At 47.3% G+C, this 27,954-nt stretch overlaps 1 protein-coding gene across 2 annotated transcripts in view; it reads left to right on the forward strand.

Annotated features, from left to right (window-relative positions):
- Positions 1 to 27,954, forward strand: part of LOC138511200 (cyclic AMP-responsive element-binding protein 3-like protein 3) — a 158,375-nt gene that overhangs the window by 109,588 nt on the left and 20,833 nt on the right. The window contains exons 8-10 of one of the 2 annotated variants that reach the window (XM_069626727.1): positions 7,327 to 7,411; positions 7,564 to 7,648; positions 22,523 to 22,644. In XM_069626727.1, the coding sequence (XP_069482828.1) occupies positions 7,327 to 7,411; positions 7,564 to 7,648; positions 22,523 to 22,542 (190 nt within the window). In that variant the 3' untranslated portion in view covers positions 22,543 to 22,644. Of the gene's footprint in view, positions 1 to 7,326; positions 7,412 to 7,563; positions 7,649 to 22,522; positions 22,645 to 27,954 lie in introns of those variants that run through there. The other variant, XM_069626726.1, reaches the window with a different exon arrangement.

Raw genomic sequence — 27,954 nt, forward strand, 5'->3', positions numbered from 1 at the left:
TCCCGCTTCAACTTCGTCTGGAATTACTTGTCGGGCTCCGCATCAAGTGCAGGGGTTTGACGCTCCATCTACTGCCTGATACATAGTACTTGCATTAGTAAGGATTACAATATTGAAAACATAACACACACTTGGGGTCGACGACACAGGTACATATCAATGGCTAACCACGAATGAAACATTGTGTAGAACAATCAAACGACAAGTATACAAGATCTGATGATCTCGTTCGATGGAACTGTCAGTATCCACACCTCGTGCTGCTGACGAACATCTAGGGATGTTGTCAATGTGGTGGACGCTTCTGCATCTCCCTGAAAGAAAGTGCTTTCATTAGTATGGATAACAATAATTATAACTGAAAACAAACACTAGGGGACGACAACTAAGGTGTATGTCAATTGGAAAGCACTAACCAAACATTTGGTTACAATAATTACATGATACATAAAAACTATTACTTGACATGCATAAAACAAGACTGTGGCGGAATAGCTAAGTAAGATTACCTGATACGCGCTAGAAGTGGTTAACTGCTGGCACGACACGGATGGAGAATCTTGTTGCTTCATATTCAGTGGATAGTCAAGAATTTGTAAAGGTAAATTATTGTTTGATAGTGAAATGCCAATATTAAAAATTGCCATGTAAGGCGAAAGAATACTTGAGAATAATGCTATTGAAAATGCGCAATATAGCACAGTTCCCTGTGCCCATAAATAGATTTCCTTTGAGGGTTATAAAATCGAAAAATAATGTATTGCTAAATGTCATTATTCAAAAAGCTATACACTCATATCAATATCGAAAGTATTACAAGGGGCACAACACCTAAAATATCAATTAATCCATTCGGCTGCCTACGCACTACCGCAAGGCCTACAGCTAAAGCCGGTCACTTGACTCACCAGTGGCGGAATGTGGACGAATAGATTGGGAATAGCGTTTGCGAGCAATTTTCGTGTCATTCGCCGTTTATTCTTCTTTGTTACCCAGGATGTAACGTACATGTTTGAGGGAAAGTGCCGGCTGCAGATGCGGTATCGATCACCCCTCTTGTCCTCAAAGACTTTTTGGACTCTACTTTCAAGCTCTGACGGTGCATATCGGACCCATTCTCTTATCCGATCTACAGTCTTAGGGAATACATACATTGTAGTGCCTTCAGATTTATAATGGGTCTTCGAAGGGCAACCGCTAATCGAACACGCAGGCATTGTTGAAAATTCTGAAAAGTAAATATCAACATTATTATAAATTCTTGATGAATAAAAATGTGATAAAGTAAATGAACCATACAATGTTCAATGCAAGGTTTGTTTTGGTCGCCGGAACTATACCAGTTCATCATGTGCGGATTAGTATTTGCATAACTTTCACAAATTAATAAATTATGTGACTAAACTCTGAACATGTGACTCGTCCCTTGGATGTACTGTCTTGCACGAAAAGGAAACCTGCTTATATTATAGACAGGACCCGCAACTGATGCAATTCAATGACAATTGACACAGATGATCATAAATAGATCTATTGATAGCATAACAATTGAAACTCAAGTCAATAGCAATGAGACCAATGAACATTGCACTATTGAGTACTCTACTCGCAAATAGATAGACATTTAAAAATGAATGAAATATGACTCTAATACATGGCCTTACTTTGACCAACAAACAGTTAAGATTCAGCAAGCTGCGTAGTTTGTGACAGGAGAACAGGTAGATGGCCACAGGTAGCACACTGACGAGTTTGCTCGAAGTGGTCACAGAAGTTCACAGATAGCACGACGACGACGAGATTAGCATCGATCCCAGTGGTTCTCGGGTAGCACGTTCAGGAGTTGACTTGCAAAGCACAAAGATGTTCTATAGAGACATATCAAGTGGTTTATAAAGTATTAGAAACAGGGGTGTGTTTGTGAATGAATGACGTGTATTTGTCATGGTATTATGTGGTTTCCAGGGGGGCGGCCAGTTTGAGGCAGGATCCTGGCCGGAGACACAGGGTCTGAGGAGGACATGTGAGCAATGACCCCTGGGCGTGGGATACCTTTTGAAGTGTACATGCTGTTTGGCACCTTGGCCGTTTGCGCCCCTGACAGCATACCCTGGCAGCGGACATCCACTGGCGCAAACTGCCTTTGATAGAGGGGGGTGGGATGGATGGTCCGGGGGCGTGCAGACAAGGCACCGGAAAACACTGCTGAACGGAGACAGACTTGATTCATTTAAAAAATCAAAACAACCGTTGTTAAAATATATGTTGTGTTTTATTTTGTTTCTTATTTTGATGGCACAAAAATACTAAACTTTGCACATTGTACAGGTCGGGTTGCAGCACAGCGAGGGAAAATCCCCTGTACTGGCCGCTGTCACTGGGGAAAGTTTGTCTTTTGGCACCAACGACACAGGCGGGTATTACTCTTCGAATGTGGTGTCCAAGCCTCCCGTGAAGCCACCATGTAAAAGAACGATAGGCCACCAGCCTGTACCACCTGTGAAAAAGACTGTACAAACTGTTTTTAAATGAGTTTGCAAGGGGTGAGGAGCTTGGTGTCGGGACAGCAAGGTCCCCTGCCAATTTGTTGTCTATGTTCAAGGTTTAGCCTGCAGCCTAGCACATGGTTTTGTCAGGGAACCAGACTCCAAGGTTCCCAGGAAGTTGAGGAGAAATGGGTGGGTTGACAAAACCTTGTTGGTTGGTGGCTCTGGCAAGAGGGTTGGTACCCCAGTATTGTCACTAGTTATTTATTTTTGTGCAAGAATATTTGTTTCAAGTGCATCCGAGTTGTTTCCAGTTGACTGGAAACGACTCGGACGCACATGGACCTCCTGCCCAGATCTGCTATCCAGCATCTACCCAGCACCCTACTCAGGGCTGACCTCTTCTTGCTCTAACGGGCCCCCACCCCAACTTCAATGCCTTGAGAAAGACTTCAGTTGAAACGCGCGTCGGCTGTTTCTTCTGTGTTTACGGTTCACCAACCTGGTACATTGTGCCCCAGGTGTTATGCTGCACTTGAAACAATAAATATTCTTGCACAAACAAAACTCTGGACTGAATTGTGAAATAACTAGTGACAATACTGGGGTACCAACCCTCTTGCCAGCGCCACCAACCAACAAGGTTTTGTCAACCCACCTGTTTTTAAATGACCAAGATAAGTTTATTAAACCTTTGTTGTCAATGACACTTCTTGTAACTAATGGCATTCTGCTCAGACACTGCACACCATTGAACGACTTCCATGCGTTACAATGATATGTAGATATAATTTTGAATGTAGGAGACAACCATGAAATGGTAGTGGCATCACAACCAGAGTATACTTACTCGTTACTCGGATTACGAGGACGAACAGTTGCGCGAAGTTCGTGCATAAGCACCATCATTATCCTCAACACGGACCGTGTGAGGCAGGCTGCCCTGAAGTCTGGCAGCTCGGTGATGGATTGCGGCCGTGGCTCGCCTTCCGAAATGTAGGCCACCCATCCAGAGTTTTCACAGCAGCAGCAGTTCTCGTCCTCGGTTGGCATTAGCTCGCACCGATTGCATGTACACCAGGTGGAAACACCGTCCATGCGACTAGGTCCAGGGTCTTCATCCGTTGATTCGTCCTGCCAACTGCCGTCCGGAGCCCCATCGTTTTCGCATGTTTCTCTTTCCAGTAGTTCCTCCTCGGTATACGCGGGCTCGTACATGTAGAGCATTATTGTAGCCATTGTGTGGTAAACAAACTAAAATAATTTGTAGCAATGGTACAGGTATCTGTTCACAGGGGCTACAAGCGGCGAAGGTCGCTGACCAGAGCACAGAAACGAGTCACAGAATACTCAAAGTAACGGAGAGAATGGAATCGAAAATCTGCTGCTGTGTGTTGTCAAACGGTCTGTTTATACTTTTTCAGTAAAGAGGGGTTCTGCCATTTCCATGGCGACACGTCATTAGCTGAAGCGCAGCGATTGTTGACACGAGACGTGCTTTGGCGTTGGGGAAATGGGCGGTACGCGTCTGCTGATGACAGGCTCAGTGGCGGGGATATGATTTAGCAACGCAAAAGCAGGTCACCCAGGGCAATGAGGCAAGTGATCAGATTATCACAAAATGGCAGCGTCCTGCTGCCTGTTTTCGCGTGTGTTTAGTAGACGAAAACTTTGGTAAGGTCCGTAGGAAATTTTTCTACGATCGACCGACTGGGGCTTAAAAACACATGGCCGACCCGTAGGGACAATAAAAATTTCTGACCAAACCATTCCTTTAAACCTTGGGAAAGCCTGAAAGTCTTCCCTGTGCCATTGCACAGAGGGTGAGTTGTGGCACACATGAAAAGATGCCTATGGATTTGTCTAGAACTCCATAATCAAAGAACACAAGAGTAAAACACACATCAAAATACATGAGAGAGTGGGGAAAAAGGGTCACACTCTCTCCAGGTAAAAAAATTAAGTCCTCAAAATCCAGCAAAGTTGCTGGGCGTCTCTAAGGTGAAGGGAATTAGCACATTTGTGAGAATTCTCCCTAACAATATTTGTAACTGAAACTTTGAGAGTGTAACTGTACTTATATTGACTGATTTCATCTGTACAGCTCTACAGCTCACATTTACCCCTCTTGAGATAGGCCTAGCTGCTCAGTCACACCACCAACTTGTCTAGTACAGACCGATACCAAAAGGTGGGTTACCTAATACCAAGCAGAGAAGTCTTGTGTAGTCCCACACAGTGTGACTGCACCCATTCGTACCTAACACATGTTCGTGTCTCAACACGTTCTAGGGGAACACCATTCTCTAGCAGACTCTCTAAACGGAGACCCTCTACGCGAAGAACACGAGTAGCAACTCAATAGAGGAATTTTAGATGATAGCTTTTCCCTCTGGGGTTATCCTCCTTTAGACTTGTTCACCACAAGCCAAAACGCACAATGCCCAGACTTTGCATCCAGGTTTCCACAACCCAGATCCAAGGGGTGCGCCCTATGGATGTGCTGGTCAGGGAAATGTGCTTATGCGTTTCCACTGACACCACTCCTCAGCAGAATAGTGCACAAAATGCACCAGGAACAAGCAACTCTAATCCTGGTTGCTCCAATGTGGGTGAGACAACCTTGTTATGTTAACAGATTTATATCTCGCCAAAGCCCAAAGCCATCCAGGTGCCCTTAACGGAGAAAGTGAGCCGACAGGTTCCCAGTGTTACTCAAAGTGGTCTCCAACAATTTCCTGAACACCAGGTGGTTTTTTTTTCCCTATGCAGAAGTTCTGGTAAGGCGTTCCGGGATAGTGCTGGCAGTACGTGGGAGGCACGGCCGGTTCCACTGGCTCTTTTTATGCAATCAACTTCTAGGCGACGGGCCTTGGCAGATCGAAGGTTTCTTTTTGGACGCTAGACGTTCAACCTATCCTTAAGTTATGTCTGGGCATTATGGAAGACACATCTATGACAGATGGTCAACAACTTGTACTGGATCCTTGCTGAAACAAGCAGCCAGTGCAGATCTCTCCGTGCCGCAGTGGTAGGTTCAACCTTGGTTTCTGCATCTGCTCAAACTGGCAATGTGCAACCCAAGAAAGCTCCTGTGCCCCTTCAACATGCTCACCCACACCCAACACGGGGGGATACCGTTGCACCCCCATCTACAATCTATGAACTTGGCAGATTGGCTCCTGAAGTCAAAGAGTTTGGTCCACCAGACACTGTTACTTCAACAAATGGAAAAGATTTGTAATCTAGTGCCAGTCAAAAAAATGTAATCCCTATTGAATGTACTCCCATTACACATTCATCACTACATGCTCCACTTAGTAGACTCTGGCCTAGTATTCAACTCCATCAAGGTTCACCTAGCAGCTTTATCTGCCTACGCCACTTCACAAAACAAGGTGTCCTGGTGGAAAGTTCCTGTTAAGGCTTTCATACAGGGAGTAAAAAGACTTTACCCCCCCCCCCCCCGGCCCACATTTCCAACCTGCCTTCAGGGTGGGATCTCATAGGGCCTAAGCACAAATCCAGCCTTAAAGACCTTACATATAAAATGCTTTTCTAGTGGCTCACCTCCATAAGAAGAGTCTGTGAACTGAAAGCTTTGTCAGTGCAAGACCCTTTCTTTGTTATCCACAAAGACAATTTGGTACTAAGAACACACCCTAGGTTTTCACCTAAGTTCATATCTAAGTTCCATGTCAACCAGTTCATTGAACTACCAGCTTTATTTCAATACACTTCAAGTTTGGCTGAGAAAAAAACTCCATACACTAGATGTAAGGAGGGCGGTCCTTTACTATGTAAACAATACAAGCCCACTACGAAAAACCGACCAACTGTTTGTCTGCATGGCACCTGACAGGGAAGGTGATCACGTCTCAACGAACGCCATCTCCAGATGGATAGTGAAATGCATACAACTATGCTACTCTCTATCAAACTAGACTCTGACTTTCACACCAAGAGCTTACTCTAGCAGGGGTACAGGAGCTACTCTAGCATTCATTGCAAATGTCCCGCTGGACACCATTTCCAAAGCAGCTACATGGAGCTCCATACATACTTTTACTCGGCATTACTGCATTGACACATACTCTAAAGCAGATGCACAGGTGGGACAAGCGGTGCTAAAACATCTATTTGCTGATGTAACTCTTCACAACCCACCACATTTTTCTGATGCTGCTCGCTAATCTATGCATAGCATGTGATTTAAGTAGATCCACAAGCCTCGGAAGGGATACACTACTCACCGTAAGTGTATTTTTGATGCTTGTATCTGCTTAGCTAGATGATGTTAGAAACAAAACAATCTGAGGGACCTTGACGCGTGAAGGACCATGGGTACAGTAGACGTCGCACTAGGGATAGTATTACTGGCACGCATTGTCGTCGTCCCTTTTAGAGTTTCGAAAACAAAAACTGTAGTGCTCGGTTGCTACCACTAGATGTCTGCCTATGCATAGCATGTGAATCTAAGCAGATACAAGCATCAGTATAAGATTACGGTGTGGGTTGTTTTTTTAACTGGCATTTACTGTATGTATATATTTGAGTGTGACTTTTTCAAAGTGTTTATTTTTCAGTATAACAGTGGTGCGCTTTTTGTGGGCTAACTGCACTACTACCAGTTCTCCTCCTCCTAGAGTTAAGCTTGACTGCTGTGCCATTTCTTCCAATTTAGACAAGTTGGTTGGAATTACTGTTTATCCTTCATGCTAGAAGGTTTACCAGCCATCACCAGAGGGTTGGGTGCAAAGCTCCCTACCACCTGTTAAGCTAACAGTGAGAAGGCTTTGCTTCCCTTTCCTAACCTGCCTGCCTTATCTACCTTGTTTAGATCTCTTCTACAGCAGCTGCGTAATCTCCAGTCCCTGGTGAAGCAAACTACCACTAAAAATACTGCGTCCAGCACTTGTGTAATGGTGAGTCTTTCATGTCTTGCAGATTCCTTCAGTAGCCCACCCACCCCACCCCACTCTAGAAAATCCTCCAGCCTTTGTTTAGTGAACAGTTGAATGTTTTGGTAGATGGCGGTGTGCTGCCACTCATGCCTGTCTTCTGTCTCTCTCCTCAGATGTTACTGCTCTCGTTCTGTCTGATCCTGTTTCCAAGTTTTTACCCGTTTGGGGCACGGGGACGTCGGCAAGAGCTCAGAGGAGGTAAGTTATGTGCTGTACTGGTCAAGGAAATGGGTTTGGAAACGAGGGTTGAGAATGGAGGCATGATAAAACTGTCACTGGTAAGGCATGATATGATATATATATGGCATTTCAAGGCTAGACGAGGCAAGGGAGGGGGAACAGAGGGAGGATAGAGACAATGTTCTTACTAGCCCAAGTGACCTTGAGATCGTGCAAGTGTGGGTGAGAGGGGAGGGGGAAAAGTGCAAGGGGACAAGGGATAGGGGTGGGGGGGTGCAGTACATGGGATCAAAACAATGACAAGTGTGGCTGGCAGGTGCCAGGGGAAGTGCAGAAATCAGGTAGGTAGTGGACTTTAGGGTTATAGATACAGAACCAAGTGCAAGGGTTGCCAGGTGGCAGTGCGGGTGTGCAACTGGGCGGACAGGGATCTGGGCCTGAGATCAGAAGGTAGCCAGGTGACCACTCCAGTTTCAGCCAGGATTCATCCGAGGAGAGGAAGAGAAGGCAGAAGAAAAGAGGAAGGTCTTGAGGTGCTTCCAGAACCGGAGATGGTTCTCTTCATTTCAGAGAGGCAGGGAGGTTGTCCCAGATATTACCAGTCAGAGAATCAAGGAACATGTATGCCTATATCCTAGAATGTTTAGCAATTTGTATTGCTTCTTAGCTGGGAACATGTAGGGAAAATTTGGAGAAATTGCAAGAGACATTGAATGTGCCAGGTAACTAGTGCCCGCAGGTGATCTGTATTAATACGAAACAAACCTGGAAACTGTACTCTTCTAAAATGGACCTCAATAGCAGAGAAAATACTTTAACAATTTGCATGCATTGTGAGGTAAATGGTAAATCGGCTCACACTAGTCAAAGGTTTAAAGTGGAGTATGTCACAGGCCCAGGCAAGGACTGCAGTACAGAAGAAAAAAAACCACATCATTATTGAGGTGGTGGATTCATTGTCAAGGGGTCCTTCCACAGGGGGATCAGCACATTCCAGGTGTGAGGCTGACAATCTCAACTGTACCCCTGGTGAGAGGCCCATAAACTCCTAGCTCTTTTGTGACTGGTTTAGCGATCCCTTTCCCAGATAAGGCCCCTGATGTGTGGAGTTATCTGGGACGTGACTCTACGAGGTACCCCCTGAAGTGCCTCAAGTCTGTCTAGGTTATGGTGTTCCCTGTGTGAGTAACTTTACACGGTTAAGTATGTGTGCTCTCACTGGTTAATGGTAGATTCTATATGAAATATCTTGGGATTCTGCTTACTGTATCCCAACGGGTGTTTTGAGGAGGCAACAGTGTTAAAATCGAAGTAAAGTGTGGCAGTTTCTTAACATATTGTTGGATGCCAAGTAGAGGTGAACAAAATGTGTCTTGTTAAGGCTCTTCAGGAATTCTTATTCCCTCTGCTAAAAGAGTAGGGCTTTTGACTTTTAAGTGCCTGTGGGTTATTTCAGCCTTTGTGGTATTCAGGAATTGTCCTCCAAGTCCCGTGGTGCAAAATGACACATTCTAAGTTTCAAGGCTCTTTGGTATCTTTGGCTTTATGTTGCAGCTTGCAATGTCTCACAGGACCATACAACATGCATATAGTTTAACAAACACTAGTGGACTTTTTGTAAGCCACACATACCTTGGGGAAACTCAAATACTCCCCAATTCGCAACATGAAGTATGTGGGCCAGTATTATCCTATGGAGCTAAGTAAAGGATTTTCACATGAGCCCGTTGACCCCATTCAGGCTCAAAGAAGACCAAAAGATAGATCGGAGGACACACCAGAGGCAGTCTATCATTCAAGCCCCAGGAAGGAGATTGCCGAGGTGAGTATTGTTGGCAGCAGGGAAGGACGTGGCTCGGTTCTGTGTGGGCCAGCTCCCTGCAGCACACACTTATTGAGGTTAGTCGAAGTACCCCTAAGAGCTCTTCCAGGTAAAGAAATGCAGCCAAAGATGCTTCATTGGCGAGCCAGCAGGGTGGAGCCTTGGAGATGGTCATGAATTGATATCCAGTGAGGAAGGCCCACAGCATCTCAAAAAAGGAGGAACACAACCAGATGCCCAGCAGACAACCTTAACCACAGAGGAGCACAACTGGCTGCCCAGCTGAGCCCCGAACCACAGAGGAGCACAACTGTGGATGCCCAACTGATGTCAGAGGGTCCCTCTGAAAATGTGCAGTCAACGGAATAGCGACTGACAGCAAATCCAGATCCAGTAATGGGGTCCTTTTGGCTCCAAGGTCGTAGTTTAGAAAATGTGCAGCAGGGCACACCACTGGGGGCGTCCATGCCAGGAGGATAGTACCAGGACCACACTAAACAACTTAATAGTTGACTAAAGGGTCCACACCCCTCACAATAATTCTCATCTTTCTGACAAAGGGAGACTGAGGGGCTCCTTGACATTAGCACCCACCTTGGAGTCTTAAGAGTCCCAAGTGGCCACATACCAATGAATCATGTCCCTTGTGAGATCTGGATCGATTCTCTGGGTAAATGCTGCAAAACGTGGTGAGGTCTGTCAAAAGCGAGACAAAATTGAGCTAATTTCCTTACAGTGAACCCTTCATCGCCACAGTAATTGGGTAGCGACCTAAAGTTTGAGAGGATGCACCCTTGTGTTTGGAAAGTGAATAAGTCTCTCCATGTATGCTTGAAAAGAAACTGCTGGAAAGTCAAGAAACTGAGAAGAAATTGCGCCGAAGAGGACTGTGAGGAAGCTGTGCTGCTGCATCTTGCCAAGACCCGCCTGATGGCGAAGCTGTGCCAGTGTCTGCTGACGCCAGACCTCCGTGACCAGAGGAAATGAAAGAAATGCTCCTCCCTTGCTCTTACCCTTGTAACCATAACACAAAGAAGTAGGACTGGTAAGTCGGCACCGTAAGCCTTAGGGTTATTGTCCAGATCTTACTTCCTCATACAGGAACCCTCCCGCAAAGAGTACATCTGCACTGTGCCCCAACTTCAGCATTTTGCCATCTTGAGAGCATCACCTTCTCCAGTCATGCCGCAGCCTGTAGAACCTTGTTGCTAGCGCCACAGCTGCTGCCCATCTGGTGACTATTACTGTTGACCTTTCACTTTGGTACTTTGCAAAGTGTTAATCAACTTTCTGGACCAGTGGTGCTTGCCAAAACACTGATGCACAGGATCTTGCACTACATTTAAAATGTGTGACCATAGAACACATCGTAGGTTAAGCCCACAGGCCTTACCACGCTCAATCAGAAGCACACCCTTCGCTCTCATTCATTCCTATGAGAGTCTGATTCCCAGCTGAGGGGGTGCACATACCCTGAATAACTGGAACGCAAACACTGCAGTTGACATTGAACATGGCTGTTCACCCTAACCTAGGTTCTTGCCCATTGGACCTTGAAAGGATCCTTCTTCCTAAAGTTTACTTACCTTACCTAATTGCTATTGTGTGTTTTGAGTACCACTGAAACTCTTGTTATGCAGAATACTATTTTTGGGGGTTCTACAGTCAATTTTATTGGAGTCTTAAGTGTTTTGCTTTTTTCACCTATTTCGTTTTGAGGATCTCTGACCTCTGTGTGGTCAGAGAGACTTGTCCTGAAGTCCTCCTGCCACTACAATCCTTTATTAGTGCATCATCAATATGGGTGTTCATGAAGCTCCTAGCACGGGGGTGCTTTTTTTAAGGGTTGTTTTAAGACTTCTTTTTTGGGGGGGTACTTTCCTTAGTTTGAAACCCAGAGGCTGGCATAAATTGGCCATTGTGCACTCAAGGTCCAGCTCTGCACTCTCTATACTGGTCTGGACCAGTTTAGGCCTGTTCCTAGCCCGGCTAGCACAAATCCTGTGTGCGCGTGTACCTGGGTGTTTCGCAGTTTCTAGAGCCAGTCTAATGCCGACTGCCAACACCCTTGTGTGAGTGCCCCTGCTTTACATTGTAGGGTTGACATGACTACTTGCCTCTGGGTCCTGGCTAGGTGATTATTCAACATACTTCTGGTCCAGTATCGAGTTTCTTTGGAGGCGAGCCTCAATCTCATTTCTTTGAGACTCTTATTTGGGGGCCTCCAGCTCTGCTGCATTTTTGTGTCTCTCCTGGTTCTGCCTTTTGGCCTCTGGATCTTATAATTCGAGTCTCCTCTGTTCCAACCTGAGGTTTCTTGCTGTCTACTTAGCTTGTATTGTTTATTTATAAAGTGATTTATACACAACACAAAACGAGTGCTTCAAAGCGCTCCAAGACGGGAGGGGTACATGGTATACAATCATTCATAGGGACTTGGAAATTTTAGAATCATATACAGTAATACTAAGCATACTAGGCCTGTTGACATTTCTGCTGATTCAACTTCGTAACAGGTAGTTGGGGGAGCAAGGAGGGTGGGTGGAGAGGGGCGGCAGTACAGGCATGACAAACTGACAATAATGCAAATGCGTGACAAGAAGTGATAGGAGGGGATATGAGCAGGTTATTTCTCATTTATAATGTGCCACTAACCCAAGTGATACAGGTACAAAGTGCTTGGGAGGGGGCAAGGGAGACCAAGGAACCAACGGACGACTGGGTAAGGTGCATACAGAGTGTGTAAGTGCCATACAGGAAGGGCAAGGGATGGGCGAAAAGAAGTGCACATGGTCCAGGGGGCCGGCTTAAGTGCAGAGGGTTATCTCTTAGGGAAGTGCGTAGTGCTGCAAGTAGTGCGGGCCAGAAGGCAAGTGTCGGGACTGGTATGGGTGCCTGGGACCTGTAAGGTTTTGAGGCGAGCCAGGCAACCAGTCAGCTAGCTGAGCAGCAGGAAGTGGTTGCAGGTAGAAGCAGAGGTTAGCAGGGGCGAGGTAGAGAGACGACAGAAGATAAGAGCAAGGTCTTGAGGAGTTTCTGGAATTTCAGGAGATCCGGCTCGAGACTGAGAGAGGTAGGGAGACTGTTCCAGAGGGTGGCCCCTGCAGAGGATAAGGATCTTTAAGGGCTCACTCTGAGTTGGAGGAGGACGATGAGCAGCGTTCTCTAGAGGTAGTGTATTTGGAAAGAGTGAGTTTTAAGTTGTACGGGCCCCCGGCCCCTGAAAGCCTTGTGAACTATGAAGAGGGTCTTGTTCTTGATCCTTGTAGCCACAGAGAGCCAGTAGAGGGATTTCAGTGCCGTAGAGATGCGGTCCTTGGGCTTGAGTTCTGTTCTGGATGAGTTGTAAAGGGCTGAGTGTAGACGCAGGGAGATTGAGAAAGAGACTGTTACAAGTAGTCCAGTCTGGAGAGAACCAGAGCTCTAGAGACAGTGAAAGTGGATGTGCCATTGACGCCTATGAAACCTTCAACCTGCCCTGGAGCTCTCCTAAATTGTTTCTGGGGGGGTACATACCACTAGGCATTTTTCCTGTACCCTGTGTGAAACCTGAAGGTGTCTCACTCGATAGTCCCCAGGGATCTGTCATCCAGGTGGCCAGGACATGGACATTGCTTTCGGATCCAGTTCCTGCAGTGGACTAGTGCGGGAGGATCGCCTGGATGAGGGGTCTTCAGAGAGTGGAAGTGGGACACCGAAGGGTGCGATGGGGTATCCTCTTTCCTGTAATGTCTTTCCCCCATCCTACCAGGTAGGATACCTAGGAACACGACCCCATTCCACCCCCCAGCACCCGCTCCTGCCACACCCTTCCTGACACGAACAACCTGCTCACGGGCAGTTCAACATGAGCGACAACGGACGAATACCAGAGCTGTATACCTGACCTGTCCCAACACCACGGTCAGGCAAGGTCAGGAAATTACGGATTGTTACACACACCTGACTTCCATCACACTTCCCCACATGAATAAAAGGTGGAGCAGGAAAGCACACTCTGAGCGAGGCGAGACGCACAATGAAACTGTTTCAATATGGCATTTTAATACAAGGAGAAAGACGGCGAGACCAGAGAGGGTTGCAAGGAGGGAAATACCCTTGACCTTTAAGGACAGTTATTTTTGTGAGCCTTGGGAATTGAGAAACCTAAGGTGAGGAATTAAGGCTGATCAAACCTGTTCAGTGTGTGTGAGGTACCCGGTGCTCTCCCGCATCGATCACCAATGCAGGGAGGAGCGATTGCCGCTGTCGTACTGTCTCCTACAACAAAGGAGCATCCGAAAAGACAGCACAGCCGGTGAGCCAGAACTTGTCTATTGAACCAAGGTTGCAAGCAGCATAATTGTATAAAGTGAACAGTGTAGGGAGCAATACACATAATTGGAAACCAAAAGGAGTAGCCAAACTTTAAATTGTACTTTGGGAGACCAAGAAGAGATACCATAGATACCATACACAGTGTTGTCCGGCACTACATGGGTGCTCATTCAGTTATGTATCCAACAAATGTTAAGTGTGAGAAAAAGGAATAAGATCGAAGTGGTCATGCAGCGGGTCAAGCCAAACCCCATGCACATTTGGAAGTCTTTAATAGTTTAATGTACATCACAATTGGTCCGAGCACCCAAATTGAACACGGAAAAGAAAAGGAACATTTGCGTGTTATTATTCTTTTGTACACCAGGCTGTTCTTTGCTAATTTCCTTCAACCTTAGAGACCCCCATCTCTTTTGCTGGACTTTAGGGCTCTTTAATTATAACCCTGGAGTGAGTGAGACCTTTTGCCCACCCTCTCATGCGTTTTTTCCTGATTAGGATTATATGTACTCTTGCGTCCCGTCCCCTTTCCTGCATACTCTGAGCGTCCCTCGCGAGGTACGGGAGACACAACATTTTTCACCAGATAAAATCTTCTTCCCCTTTAAATTTAGAAGCAGACGGGCGCACGGACCTGGGAGCATGTGCTCGCCTGACTCCGCCCAGCGGCGCCACTCCTCAGTCCCCTTTTCCGCTTCAACAGGAACGGGCCAAATTCACCAGCACTCCTGGGTTTGGCTTTGGCCATGTAATTCCACACGTGGATACTTCTTCTCTTCTTTTTGTCTTTTTATCATTCAGGTACTCTGTCCTCGAGCGTCACGCTCCTCCCCGGCACATGTCGACTTCTACAGGGTTCAGCAGGTGTCCATCCTGCGACGGGGTCTTTACAACTTTAGACCCCCACGCCCTCTGCCTACCTTGCCTTGGCCCTGACCATGGCTGGCAAGCTAGCACCGCGTGCAGCGTGCTTTCCTCTGTCTCTGAAGACAGAGTAGCCAGGTGGAGGGAGCTCTTCCAGAGATCGCCTCCTGAGGACCGGAAGGACAATCATCGATCTAGGCCCAAGGTAGGGCCACTCTTCTCCAGCGCACCCCGTAAGGAAGACCCCTTCCAAGGACTCACCTGCGTGGGAGGAACCGCTTATGTTCTCATACCAGCACAAGTACTGAGGCTAAGTCAGCTACCGCCTGGTAGGCCGAGGGGTCCGTGGATCCATCGGTGACAGTGCTGAGGGACCGGAAGTTTCTTTTACTGGGTTTTCACAGAGGGGCCCCGCCCTAGCACCGACATGTCCGAGGGGGTGCCTATACGCAGTACTACCGGCAGATTCGCGGAGGGTGAAACACCTATCAGGTCTTGGCCTGAAATACTGGGGTTACTCCCAAGGGGCAACGCCCTAGTACCGGTATGTCTGAGGGGGTGCCTTCATGCAGCACTACAGGGCAATACGCCTTCCAGGTCACCGGCTGAGGTGCGGGATAGACCTCTTTGTTCCAACACCAAGCGTCTTTGACGGGGCTGGTTTCAGCGAGCCAGGCAACATGACTTCGGCACATGGCACGCAGCTCGTCAAAATGGCCACCGCGCCAGATACGAAGGCGCTCATCCGATTACCCCCTCTCGCGAAGCGGGTGGAGGAAAGGGTCACAAGGCGGGGATGGTGTCAGCGAGGTGCATGGTCTACAGTCTATCCATCGGCAGCGCAGGGCAGGTTTCCCCTGCACCCCATGTAGAGTGTGCCCCGGCCCCAGCTGCCCTTGGCCACCTGCCACCTCTTCAGCCCCCGTATACAGGTTCTTCGAAAGGTTCCTAGGGCTGATGCAAACTCCCCAGATGGGGGCCATCCTCCAGGATGCCATCTGGGACATGCTCCCTCAGGTCACCCCACCGGCACCCACATCCGTTCCTCCTATGGCTCTGGTTCCACAGGCCAAAGCGCAGACGCTGCTGCCCCAGCCGGCTCCTCTGATTTCCGGCTTCCCTGCCTCCCACAGTACAGGCGGTTCCCCACCAGACTCCGCAGCAGCACTGGCTCCGGTCTCTACTCCGCAGCCCACAGTGCCCATCACTCCCCTTCCCCGAGCCTGGCAGGCACGGACAAGGAGGACCCTGACACGCCATCTTCAACCAGGACCTTCCACGAACGCCTTGCATGTTTGGCAGAGTATTTGGGCCTCCCTCAGCCCAAGGTAGAGAAGCCTGAGGATGGGGTCTTAGCAGAAGTCCTTACCCTAAGACCCCCTACCAAAACGGCGATCCCGATGCAGAAAGACGTAGATGCCCTGGCCTAGATGGGGTGGTTCAAGCCACACTTGGCCCAGCCTGTCAATCAGCGCGACGCTAAGTACAGGCAGATGGAGGGGGACACACTCTTGCTTTCAACACATCCTCAGCCGCACTCTTCTGTGATAGCTGCGGTGTCACTCTATTCCAAGCCTCAGTCCTCCTCGGCCACCTTGTCCTAGGCAAGAAGGAGAAGATCTTGGATGCCTACGGGAAGAAGGTGTACTCAAACGCCTCCTTGCACCTGCGGCAGGCCAACGCAGATGCCATATTGGCAGCCGCTAACCAAGGCCTCTGGCGGGAAATTGCCAACTTTCTCCCTCAACTCCCGGCACATAGCCAAGCGCGCTTCAAGGCGGGACTAGAAGAATCCAGGCTGGTAGCGCAGGACATTATGGGGTCCACCGTGGCCCACATCTATACCTCTGATCGGGCTATTTGCATTGCCACGGACATGAGAAGGATAGCTCTGGGATACTAAGTTTTAATCTTGATGTCCAGGAACGCATATTGGACCTTCCCTTCAAGGACAGGGACCTCTTCCACTCCACCACGGATGAGGGATAAGATAAGAAAGAACAGCTCGCAAACCACAAAGTCTATCCTTACAAGGGCCTCACCCAGTCGCAGCAATGCTCCGACAAGGGGAAGGCATTAGGTGGGTTCTGAGGCTTCCAAGAACGGAGGTCCAGACAACCGGACTGTTCTGAGTCAGCATCTGAGGAAACAACAAAATGGAGGAGGGGGCAAGGGTTTTTTCCAATCGCCCTCCTCCGCAACAGCCGCAGAGGGGAAAAAGGCCTGACACGCCCCTTTGGTTCCATGTGTCTACGGGAGGGGCGGGGTAGGCTTGCATTTCATGTGTCATTTTGCCGTCAGAATGTTTCGGACCCTTGGACTCTCTCTGTAGTCTCCACGGGGTACTGCCTACCGGTACCTTTCTCTCCTCCCTCCACCCTTCCTCTCCCACAGATTGGGACAGCAACTCTGCTGGTGGAGATCTGGTCGCTTGTAGAGAGCCAAGCCGTGGAAGTAGTCCCAACCTCCCAGAGAGGCTTGGGCTTTTATTGCAGAATTTTTGCCATACAGAAGAAGAACCAGGCTAGTGGGAGAGTTGTGTTGGACCTGTCCACCCTCAATCCCTCCCTCTTTCTGCAGAAATTCAAGAGGTTACGCCAGCTCTTATTGAGGAAACATTGGACAGGGGAGACTGGATGTGCTCCTTGGATCGGAAGGACGCTTACCTGCACGTCCCGATTTGGCAGCTGCATTGTTCATTACTGCGCTTCAGGATCGTGGACTTCCATTTCCAATACAAGATGCAACCATTCGGCCTCAACTTGGCTCCCAGGGTATTTACTAGGTTGAAGAATGCAGTGGCATCCCTCCTCAGGGCCCAGGGCCACCACGTCTACCCATACCTGGACGACTGGCTCGTCCGGGCCACCTCTCCGGAAGCGGTTCAGCATACTGCCTCCGCAGTGATGAACACACTCCACGACCTGGGGGTTCACTATCAATCTCAAGAAGTCTCAGCTGTGGCCCACGCAGAGCCTGACCTCCTTGGGCCTCATCTGGTGCTAGAAGCAAGGCTACTAGGAGCCAATATAAGAGTAAATGGTAAAGCAACATCTGGCAGGCCTCCACAGTCTTTACTCACACCTATAAAGAAGCCACACCTGGTGTGGGTCCTTAATGTTGTGTTGGGCGCCTCGGCGCACAAACCTTTTGAGCCTATGGCGTCCGCAGACATCAGGCTGGTCACCATAAAGACAGCTCTGCTTGTGGGCCTCTCCTCAACTCGCAGAGTCAGCGAGATCCAGGCTCTGGTGGCATCAGAACTCTACACCACTTTTCACAGGGACAAGGTCGCCCTGCGGAAGCACCTCGCTTTCCTAACCAAGGTGACCACCTTCCATCTCAACGAGGAAATAGCGGATGTCTTGTTTGTCACTTTGGGTGTGTGAAGGCCCGGTTATCCAAGGCCTCCATAGCAAGGGGATGATTGTGGCCATCAAAGAGGCCTATGAGGGGCAGCACAAACCAGTTCTAGCTAACTTGTTCCTCCATACGTCCCACCATCCTCCCTCCTAATAATACTGGTGTCATTATGAAATGCCTATCATTGTCGACGCGTCAATGGCGACTGAGGAGTGTCTCCGGTGGGCAGAGTCAGACGAGCGCATGCTCCAAGGGCCACGAGCCTCTAAATTTAAAAGGGAAGATTTTATTTGGGTGAAAAAGGTTCCGTCTCCGTCCCTTGCGAGGGACGCCCATACAGTATGGAGGAAAGGGGACTCGATAGTCACTACGGTAACTTCATTTTCCTTTGTTTTTGCCAAACTCCATAGGCATCTACTTTGTGTATGGTGACACATAGCACCGAAGTCCTTTAGATTTCTCATAAGGTTTAAATACATTTTTCTTTTGTGAACTACTGTTCCCAAGATTAGTAAAGTGAAATTTACTTTACTTACCTTTTCTCTTTGTAGGTCGAACACACACAATCTTATGTGCAGTTCTGGGGTGTTACTTAGTAGCTCCTTTCCCTACCTGCTCGTAACATTTTGTATGTTACCCTCTCTACTTTAAATAGTCGGTGGCAGTGGTTTAATTTTCCTACCATTGTGCTTTTCTACCGCATGCTGAATCCTCAGCTGCAGTACAGCACCCATTGGTGACTATTTTGTCAAAAGGACCGTGGTCTTCTTTTTTCTGTTTTTGAGGTCTTTATTGGGTTTTACTCTGCGCGCCAAGCCAGGTTTGAGCCCTTTGTTCATGTTGCCTTTGGCCAGCTTCAGTCCTGAAACCCGCCTCTGGCTCCAGTGTATCTGGAAAGGCAAGAAGTGAGGGATGTTCCCGAAACTCCCCTGTCCTTTGTCTTTAGAAATGCCTGAATGCACCCAGTCCTGATTGGCTGGCTGGCTGGCTGGCTGTCCTTTCAAGACAGCCACCCTGCTGTGTGATTGATAGTCTAGGCTGTGAATGAATGGCAGAAACCTGCTTAAAAGGTGTGGGTTTTGGGACTAGAGGCAGAGTCAACCACTGGGAAGAACACTGCGAACAAAGCTTGCTGCTCCCTCCTGGACCTTTCAATTCCCGGTGAAGCCCTGCTGCTAAGCTGAAACTCCTTTTCCTGATCGACAAGAGAATCCGGATGCAACAACTTCTTCCCTTGGGTTAGTGGGACCAACTAAACCAGAGACGACCTCCACTGGACCATCTTCCATGACTGGCTGTACTACTTTGCTGCTGCAGGAACCGAGTGCCAGGGGTCGAGATATCCGTAGTCATGTGCAACGTCTGCAATCCGGCCCTAAGCTCCAGGGGTCTCCTAAAGACCCTCCACGAGCAGGATGACCAGAGCTAGTCCCCTCACCTGAGTGCAGGACTCAAGGAGTGAAGGAAGCCCAATCAGTATCCAAGATCCACAGTGGTGCTGTTAACCACATGCTGAAACCGCAAGGTGCTGCTGATCTGAAAAGAACCTGTAGCTGCCGCCGACCTCCAAATTGCTGCCGTTGGAGTCCTCAATACGTTCTCCCTACGACTGAGGCTCAGGAACCCAGGATCCTCATCGCTGCAACAGGACAGAAGACAACTGGACCCCTCTTCTTCAAACCAGAGGTACTATTCAGTTGAGACTTGCAGTGGCTTCTGTTACACTTGTGGAGAGCAGAGCTGAAATCAATTCTAACAGCTTGTGACCCTACAGTGATTTTCTACAAAAACTCTCTAACTTTGTGCAAGACATTTATTAACTACGAAGAGCCTCGGCTCCATAGACTGTGCTCCAATTGACTTTGGCTGTCCTGACTCCCTGCAGACTCTTCTAGTCCATTGACTTAGATATTTTCTGTTTCTCAGAGGTGATAACTTGATTTTAGACTGTTATTGCTGGGAAAGGTTTTGTCTAGACTTCATTGGAAGACTTAAGTATACTCGCATGCCCTGAGAACCTCTTTAACCTTTTCTCCTTCGTTTAACCCTTGTTAGGCAAGATTGTATGCAGTAACCTTTGGTTGCACTACAACAACCCTGACTACAGGTAATGGGAAACCCAACCTTTGGTATAAGCTTGTACTACACAGTTTGGTAGCGTGTTGAGCAACCAGGTTTATCTCAAGAGCGGACAATGTGAACTGCAGGGGAGTTACACAGAGATTCACAGTGACACGTATTCAAATAAACTCTTACACACAAGGTTTTTTGCATAAACATTTTTCGGATGTTTGTTAACCTGCTTAGAATCACATGCTGTGCACAGTCCGATATAACATTTATTCATTATATCAGAGTAAGCCTTCTTCAGAAGGGAGTAATATAACAGTAACACAAATATACTTCACAAAATACGCACTCTTAAAATTTCTAAATAAGTACCCTTTTGGGATGGCCCACAGACACAACCTACACCCTCGGGTGACTTCAATAGCTAGGCTGCTCGGGTCATTAATATATAATTGTTGCATTTAGAGTGAGTCAAAGGAAAAGGTTATTAGAACATAGAATAGACCACAAATATTCTTAAGCAGTCAAATACTTTCAGATCCCCCCAATCAGTCATTCAGTGGAACGGGTTAAGCCAAAGTCAATCGGCAAAAGTGTATATGAGCTGAATCACTTCTTTGCAGTTAAGAAAAGTCTTTGCACAATGTTTTAGAAGTCTTTTGAAGAAAAAGAATCGTCAATGTAGGGCCACACGCTGTTAGACTTGTGAGTAGTAGAAGATGCAAGCAACTACAGCAAGAGGTAAATTCTCGCAGACTTTGACAGTACCTTTTGTATTGAAGAAAAAGTGCAGCAGATGACTTCTGTTCCTGAGCAGCTCTGCAGATCTCACTGTTCCTGGGCCTCAGTCGGGAGGACAAGAGGGAGGACTTCTAGGGACTCCTGCACTGCAATGGGACAGTCACCGCTGGCAATCTTCAAACAAGTGGCTGTTCGGTGTTTCAGCTCCTTGCGTCTACCGCAAATAGCAACAATGTGGTTCATGGCTGTCGAGATGGGCTTTCCTTGCTTCTGGGGTGCTATGGTGAGGGGGCTCAGGCTCGGTCAGTCCTGCTTCATGGGAGTCTGGAGGATCTTCCTGGAGCTCTTGGCGAACTTAAAAGCAACGCACACAATATGGCGTTCCTCTCCCTGGCGTTTAGGTTTCCAGCAGCAACTCTGTGGAAAGTCAACCAGCTCTGAGAGAATGTCCAGGTGGCATACTTTGGAGTTGATTGGTCCCACCAACTCAAAGGGAGAAGTCGTCCTTGCAGGGGCTTCTCTGTTGATACTGAATTTGGAGTTTCAGCACAGCAGCAGGGCTTCACCGGGCAAACCAATGGTCCAGGAGTTGCAGCAGGCATCCTCTTCAAGTTCTTCTTCGGTTCCTTCGTCCAGTGGTCAACTGTGCCTTCCAAGCCAAAAGCCTTGACTTCTATTCAGTTCTCTCCCATTCATTCCAGCCTAGCTGTCAGTGATCCAGCAAGGTGGCTGTCCTTGCCAGACAGTCAGCCGGCCAATCACTACAGAGTGCATTTGGGCCTCCTAGGAGACTAAGCACAAGGAGTTTCGGGCACCTCCCTCACTTCGTGCCCACTCAGACACCCTGGAGCCAGACGCAGGATTTTCTCGTGAATTCCGCCAAAGGCAAAGCAAACAAAGGGACCAAACCTGGTGTGGTGCGCAGAGTAAATCTCAATAAGGACCTTTCCACAAAGAATGCAGCCTGCGGTAAATGCACACCACAATAGTTAAAAAAGGTAAACCACTGCCACCAGCCATTCAGTGAGGAAAAGAAGCTAGACAAAGGGGATTCTAGGTAACCCCTCCATCACCCTATTGTAAAATGGAGATGGTCAATTTCTCTTCACTGCTCTGGGAAACAGTAGTTTATCCCAGAGAAGGTATTTAAACCTTGGGGAATCTGAAAGACTTCCCTGTGCCACTGCACTGAAGGTGCTGTGTGACACAATGTAAAAGCTGATGCCTACGGAGTTTGTCAGGCTCCATAACCAAAAGAAACACAAAGTTCAGAAATCACATTAAAATACACGAGAGAGTGAGGAAAAAAGTTTGATCGCTCTCTCCAGGTAACAAAATCAAGTCCTCAAAATCCAGCAAAGTTGCTGGGGATCTCTAAGGTGGAGGGAATTGGCACATTTCTGAGAATTCTCCTTAACAACCCTTCCTTTATGCAACCTCAGAATCCGCAAAGTATAACTAGTGATATATAAATGCCATTACTGTCATGAATGAAGTCCCCTCTTTGTGTAGGACGTGTGTATAAAGCATCTCTAAAGAGTATCTACTAAACTTATGCCGATTCTGGGAAAGTATTCAAAAGTATATTTGATCCATACATTTCTCCTTTTCAGAGATTGCTTATTTAAAAACTGATGATAAATAACCATTAATAACTAAAACATTGATTGTAAGTGTTACTTAGCTACTTGTATTTGCGAATTTCATTGCTACAGGTCACGTTGACCCTTCTTGAGATGAGCCTGTCTGCTCAGTCACGCTACCAACTTGTGTAGTACAGACCTATACCAAAAGGTGGATTTCCTAATACCAAGAGGACAAGTGTTGTGTAGTCTCAGTGTTTACTGCATCAATTCTTGCCTAACACAGGCCCTCTGAGTCGAGAGACTTGCAGTAAGTAAAGAGACTTGGATGCTGAAGACCCTGAACTGTGAAAACCGAACTGTATCCTCGTGCTGCAGAAGCCACAGTGTGCTTTGCTTGAGGGACCCGCCTTTCCCCGTGCTGAAAACGTGGGGAAAGGAGGCCCACGGCCCGAACATCCTGACTTATTATTTTTGTGAGCACTTCTTTTTTTGTGAGCATAACCCCACATCATATGTAAATTAGTAGTAAGGATTGGCAATAGTTTGTTTTAGTATAGGCCCTTTTTAGTTTGACAAGACTCCACTATGGCTGTATTATTGTTATTATTTGATGGTCGTAGCTTGCTCCCATCTGTAGATGTAGGATTAGATGGGCATTTTTCAAACCCTTATTGAAGTTCAATAAACACCTTTTGAACTTTGGTTACTTGTGTCTGTCTTTGATATTGATATTTTATTTCTATTGCGCTCGTACACAAGTGTTTCAGAGCGCGACAAGGCAAGGGAGGGGAACTGGGGAGAACAAAACAGCGATCTTACTAGGCCCAGTGACATTGAGAACGGGCAAGTGCATGGGAGAGGGGGAGGGGAAAAGTGCATGGAAGGGGGGAGAAGTGGAAAGTGCGAAGCAGAGGAGAAACTGATAAATAATAATAGATAAATAATAAAGGCAACAAACAGTGGTAGTGCAGCCAGCAATTTGCAAGTGCTAGGTTTAAGGCAGCAGACATGGTAGGTCTGATAAGTGCAGGAAGAAAAAGGGGGGGCTGTATGGGTAGATACAGACCCCAGTGCAAGGGGTGGCACGGAGGCAGTGCAGGAGGGTGGCAGGGCGAACAGGTACATGGGCCCGGAGGACAGAGGGTGGCCAGGTGCACGGTGCCAAGAGAACACATCAGCAGGGGAGAGGGGGAGCGAAGGCAGAAGAGGAAGGTCTCGGGGGTGCTTGCGGAACCGGAGATGGTTCTCCTCAAGCTTTAGAGTGGCAGGGAGGCTGTTTGAAAAACGACTGACCCTGAGGGAGTTGGAGGTAGAGGAGCGAAGAGCTCGAGAGGGGAGGTATTTGTTGAGGGATAGATGAAGGTATTTTGGACCCAGGCCCCAGAAGGCCTTGTGGACAATGCAGAGGGTTTTGAATTTAATCCTTGCATCCACTGGGAGCCAATGGAGAGATATCAGAGCTGGAGCGATACGATCCCAGGGCTTGAGGCCAAGGACAAGTCTTGCAGTCCTGTTCTGGATTAGTTGCAGAGGGCGGAGTAGAGGCAGGTAGATTTAGAAAGAGGCTGTTACAATAGTCCAACCTAGAGCAAACCAGCGCTTGGGATAACATGAGCTTCTGGGGGAAGGAGAGGAAAGGCAGAGTACCTCTGAGGAGGTGCATTAGGAAGTTTGACTTTTTAGAGACCTCAGAGATGTGGGCAGAGAAGGAAATGGTTGAGTCAAAGATGACCCTGAGGTTCTTAGCCTTGCAGGTGGGGGTAGGAGGAGGGCCAAGGGAAGCCGGCCAGAGAGTGAGGGGAAAAGATAGTAAAGGTGTGCCGATGAGGATAATCTCAGTCTTGCTGGAATTCAGACAAAGATCATTGGCAGCACACCAATCTTGAATGGTAGTTAGGCAATCGGAGATGAGAGAGGGAGAGGAGGTGGCAGAGGGCAGCCTAAAAATGAGTTGTGTCGTCAGCATATCACTGGAAATCTGAGCAAAAAATGGCACTGCAGTGGCCGAGAGTTGCCAGGTATTGGTTCAAAAGCCAGGGCGAGAGGTTAGACCCCTGGGGAACACCACAGGTAGAGAGGAAGATAGATGATAGGAAGGACCCAAGTTGGACCTGGGAGGGTCGATCAGAGAGGAAAGAGGTCAGCCAGGCCCGAGTCTGATGGGTGATACCCAGGTTTTCACGGAGACGGTTGACCAGGATGATATGGTTGACCGTGTCGAAGGCAGAAGAGAGATCGAGGAAGATGAGCATAGAGGAAACGTTTGAGTCAAGGTTGGAGAGCAGATCTTCACGGATTTTCAGTTTCCGTGCTTCTGGCAGCTCTGAAGCCAGACTGGTGGTCATGGAGACAGCCAACAGAATTGGAATGAAGGTTAAGCTGAGAGATGGCCAGCTTTTCCAGGGGTTTGCCCAGAAAGGGAGTAATGGAAATTGGGCAATAGCTGGACAAGAAGGATCAGCTGTGGGTTTCTTGAGAAGAGAATGCACAAGGGAGTGCTTCAGAGGGCAGGGGAAGGATCCTGAGGCAAATGAGTGGTTGCAAAAATCAGCAAGGGCCGGAGCGAGGGTGTCAATGTGGTCTTACTATTGATACCATGCCCACAAGGAGTACTGTGACCTCTGGATCAGGAAATCGAATTTTAGTACTTTCCTCTGATTTTAATGCATTTGTAAAGCTATGCTTTGCATTTCTCCAATGGTGAATATATTTTAATAGACTTGTTTTGTGACTTTGTAAATATTTTTTGTATTGCTTAGGTATCTGTTGCTAAAATTATTTCGTAAGACGTGGAAGCCTTTGGCACTGGTTTCGTTTGAAAATGTTTCCTGCCCTCTGGCCGATTTATCTTGCATGCACTTTTATTAATACTGTGTCCAAGATTTTTGGGGTAGGCCTTATGTATTTTTAGACTGTTTGGTATGCATTCTTGCCATCGAAAAAGTTTCAAACAAAACTTTTTTATATCGGAACTAGTGCAACGAAATAATATGCATCGAATGCATATTTGTGTGGGGTAAAGGGTTAATTTTGTTTGTGGTGGATTGTTAAGGGTATAAAAAAAACAGGGGCATTGAGGGGGTCTCGACTCCCACCCCTACCCCGTCCAAATATATGCATATTTTTTCATTGGATAACTTTCGATGCATTTTAATTTCGTTGGAAAGTCTTCGATGTAAAGACATGTAACCCTACTGTTCCTGTTGACTAAACTATCTATTTCCTTTATTCTCGCATCCTTTGCCGTTAAGATGGATTCCTAAAATCAGTCTTGGTGGGAGGATTTTGGGAGGACACCCTATTATGGTGAAAAGGGAAGAGACAAGGCTAGGCCAAACCAAATAAAGGTAAGGTAGCTGAGCAGTCCAGGGTTAGTCTCAGGAAGGGTATGAGAGAGGTCTAGGGCTACCCTGAATCCACACAGAGCCGCACCAGTAATTCCAGTTACATAGTAAATATAAAAATACAATTCTTTATTAGTTCTTCAGTTTTACACACTAAGCAATATAAATAAGTTAAGTATTGTCCCTCAAATCCTTATAAAACTTATATATACACGTTAACCATTAAAACTAGAATTGCGTATGAATCCATTACCAGTGCAATAAAGGAGTGTGTCCGATGCAGTGAAAATAGGCAGAACTCTCTAGAATCAACACAAATAGCTTCCCTAATTCTTAAGAAGTCCAACCCTAAAATGGTTTGGGACATTGACCCCCAAAAGTCACAAGTTACAAAGCATCTACTTCTTTAGATAGGTTCTTCTAGAATAGGAGTGCTAGTAGTTACGATTAATGTAGGTTTCTCAAAGTTAGGTAAAAATTCTAGTTAAATTCAGGTGCGGATTAGGGTCAGGACTGTATCCCCTAGGTACCCTAGTGGTAGTCAGGGGATAAAGCAATAGCTCTAGCAAAAGTAGACTTTCCTTTCAGCTCGGCGTTCTCCGGATACCACGGTTGTAGGTTCCAGACTTGGTTCCAGTCTTGGTTTTTGCTCTTGTTCCTTCCAGGAGGGTGGACTAGACTTCTAGACAGAAGAGCTACTTTGTTTCACAGAATTCAGTTTTGGTTGACTGTGGTGCACTGGTATCAATTAAAGACGGCTTTCAGTTGAAGACCCAAACGAAGACCAGAGAAGACCTCTGGGAGAGACGGCCACAGGACTCATCGGGGGCACGAAGATCACCAGATCCAATGAAGATCACCAGATCCAATGAAGATCACCACGGTCAGGCGGCAACGGCCAATCATACAGCAGCGCACTCGGGAGCACCGCAGCACAGCTTCCCTTAAAATGAGACTGCTGCAAATGCAGGAGCAGACGACTTGTCGCACAAGCCGAAGATCTGCAGTTTCAAGGCTCTGCTCTGAATGACTGTTGCAACTAGGTTGCCCAGAAGAGAGCCGGTCAGTCAACCAGTTGGTCTAGGGACACTTTCGAAGGCCCAGCAGGCACGGATATTCAAGCAGGGGACAAAACTGGTAGTTGCCTCCGCGCCAGGGGGTTGAAGAACCAATGAAGAGCTTCTTGAAATCAGGACAAAGAAGCAGGGTTTCACTGGGAAAACACTGGAGTCGATCCTGGTTGGCTGCAGAGGTCTTCTTCAGATCGTTAGCGGGCTGTCCTTCGTAGAAGTCTTGGTTCTAACAGTGATCTAATGAACGGCTGCAGGCGCTGCCCTTTTATCCAAAATTGAGGGTGGGATCAAGCCCAAGCTTACCAAGGATAAGGCTCTGCACCATTCAAACAGCTAGTGGTTGTTCAATCCTGGACAACCACTGGTCATCAAATTTGCACAGCAACAGACATTCTGACAGAAGAGTTTGTGGACTGGGACTGCACCATCTCAGCACCTTCCTCTGGATCACGCACACAGCGCCCCTTAGCCTATGAACGCCACAGCTTTCGCTAGGAAAGTGATTTCCATATAAGTAATTCCCTGACCTGCGAAGTCGGAAAGAAAGCCAAAGAATATTATGGCCAAAGAACAAGTGAAAAATATTGTGGCAAGGCTATCTTAGAGTGAGCTAGCCACCTTTTTTAGTAGCCATTTGTGGTAAATGCAAAAGTGTATGAGTAAAATAACACAAAAACAGTAATATCACTGCTGCCATCGGCTTGTCCTGGGCACATATGAAAAGTAAACAAAAAGCCATTATATAAAAATATATCAAGGGGGCTTAGAGGATGTCCAAGGATGGCTCGAAGCTCTATAAAAAGGGTGCATGGTGACTGTAATAAAAAAAAGTGATGCTTGTGGACCTGCTTAGAATCACATGCTGTGCATATAGTCCGACATCTAGTGGAAATCGGGGAGTATTGAATCTTTCTTTTGAAGATCGAAACGGACATCGATATGGGGGTGACTGTATCACTTTGCCTAAGGTGACGTGTAGTGTACCCAAAATCCCTCACTAGTCCAGGTCCCTCAGATTGTTTTTTTCTGCCTTCCTAGTTGATCGCTTATGCAGAGCTTGTAAGAGTTTTATATTGCTAAATTCGTTTCCATGGCCTACGGTTGTCTCAGTTTCGACATTTCTTCTCGACTGCTTCGTGGGTTT

This window comes from Ambystoma mexicanum, chromosome 6p (genome assembly GCF_040938575.1).
Source record: "Ambystoma mexicanum isolate Mex_15411 chromosome 6p, UKY_AmexF1_1, whole genome shotgun sequence".
In the NCBI taxonomy this organism is placed as follows: Eukaryota; Metazoa; Chordata; class Amphibia; order Caudata; family Ambystomatidae; genus Ambystoma; species Ambystoma mexicanum.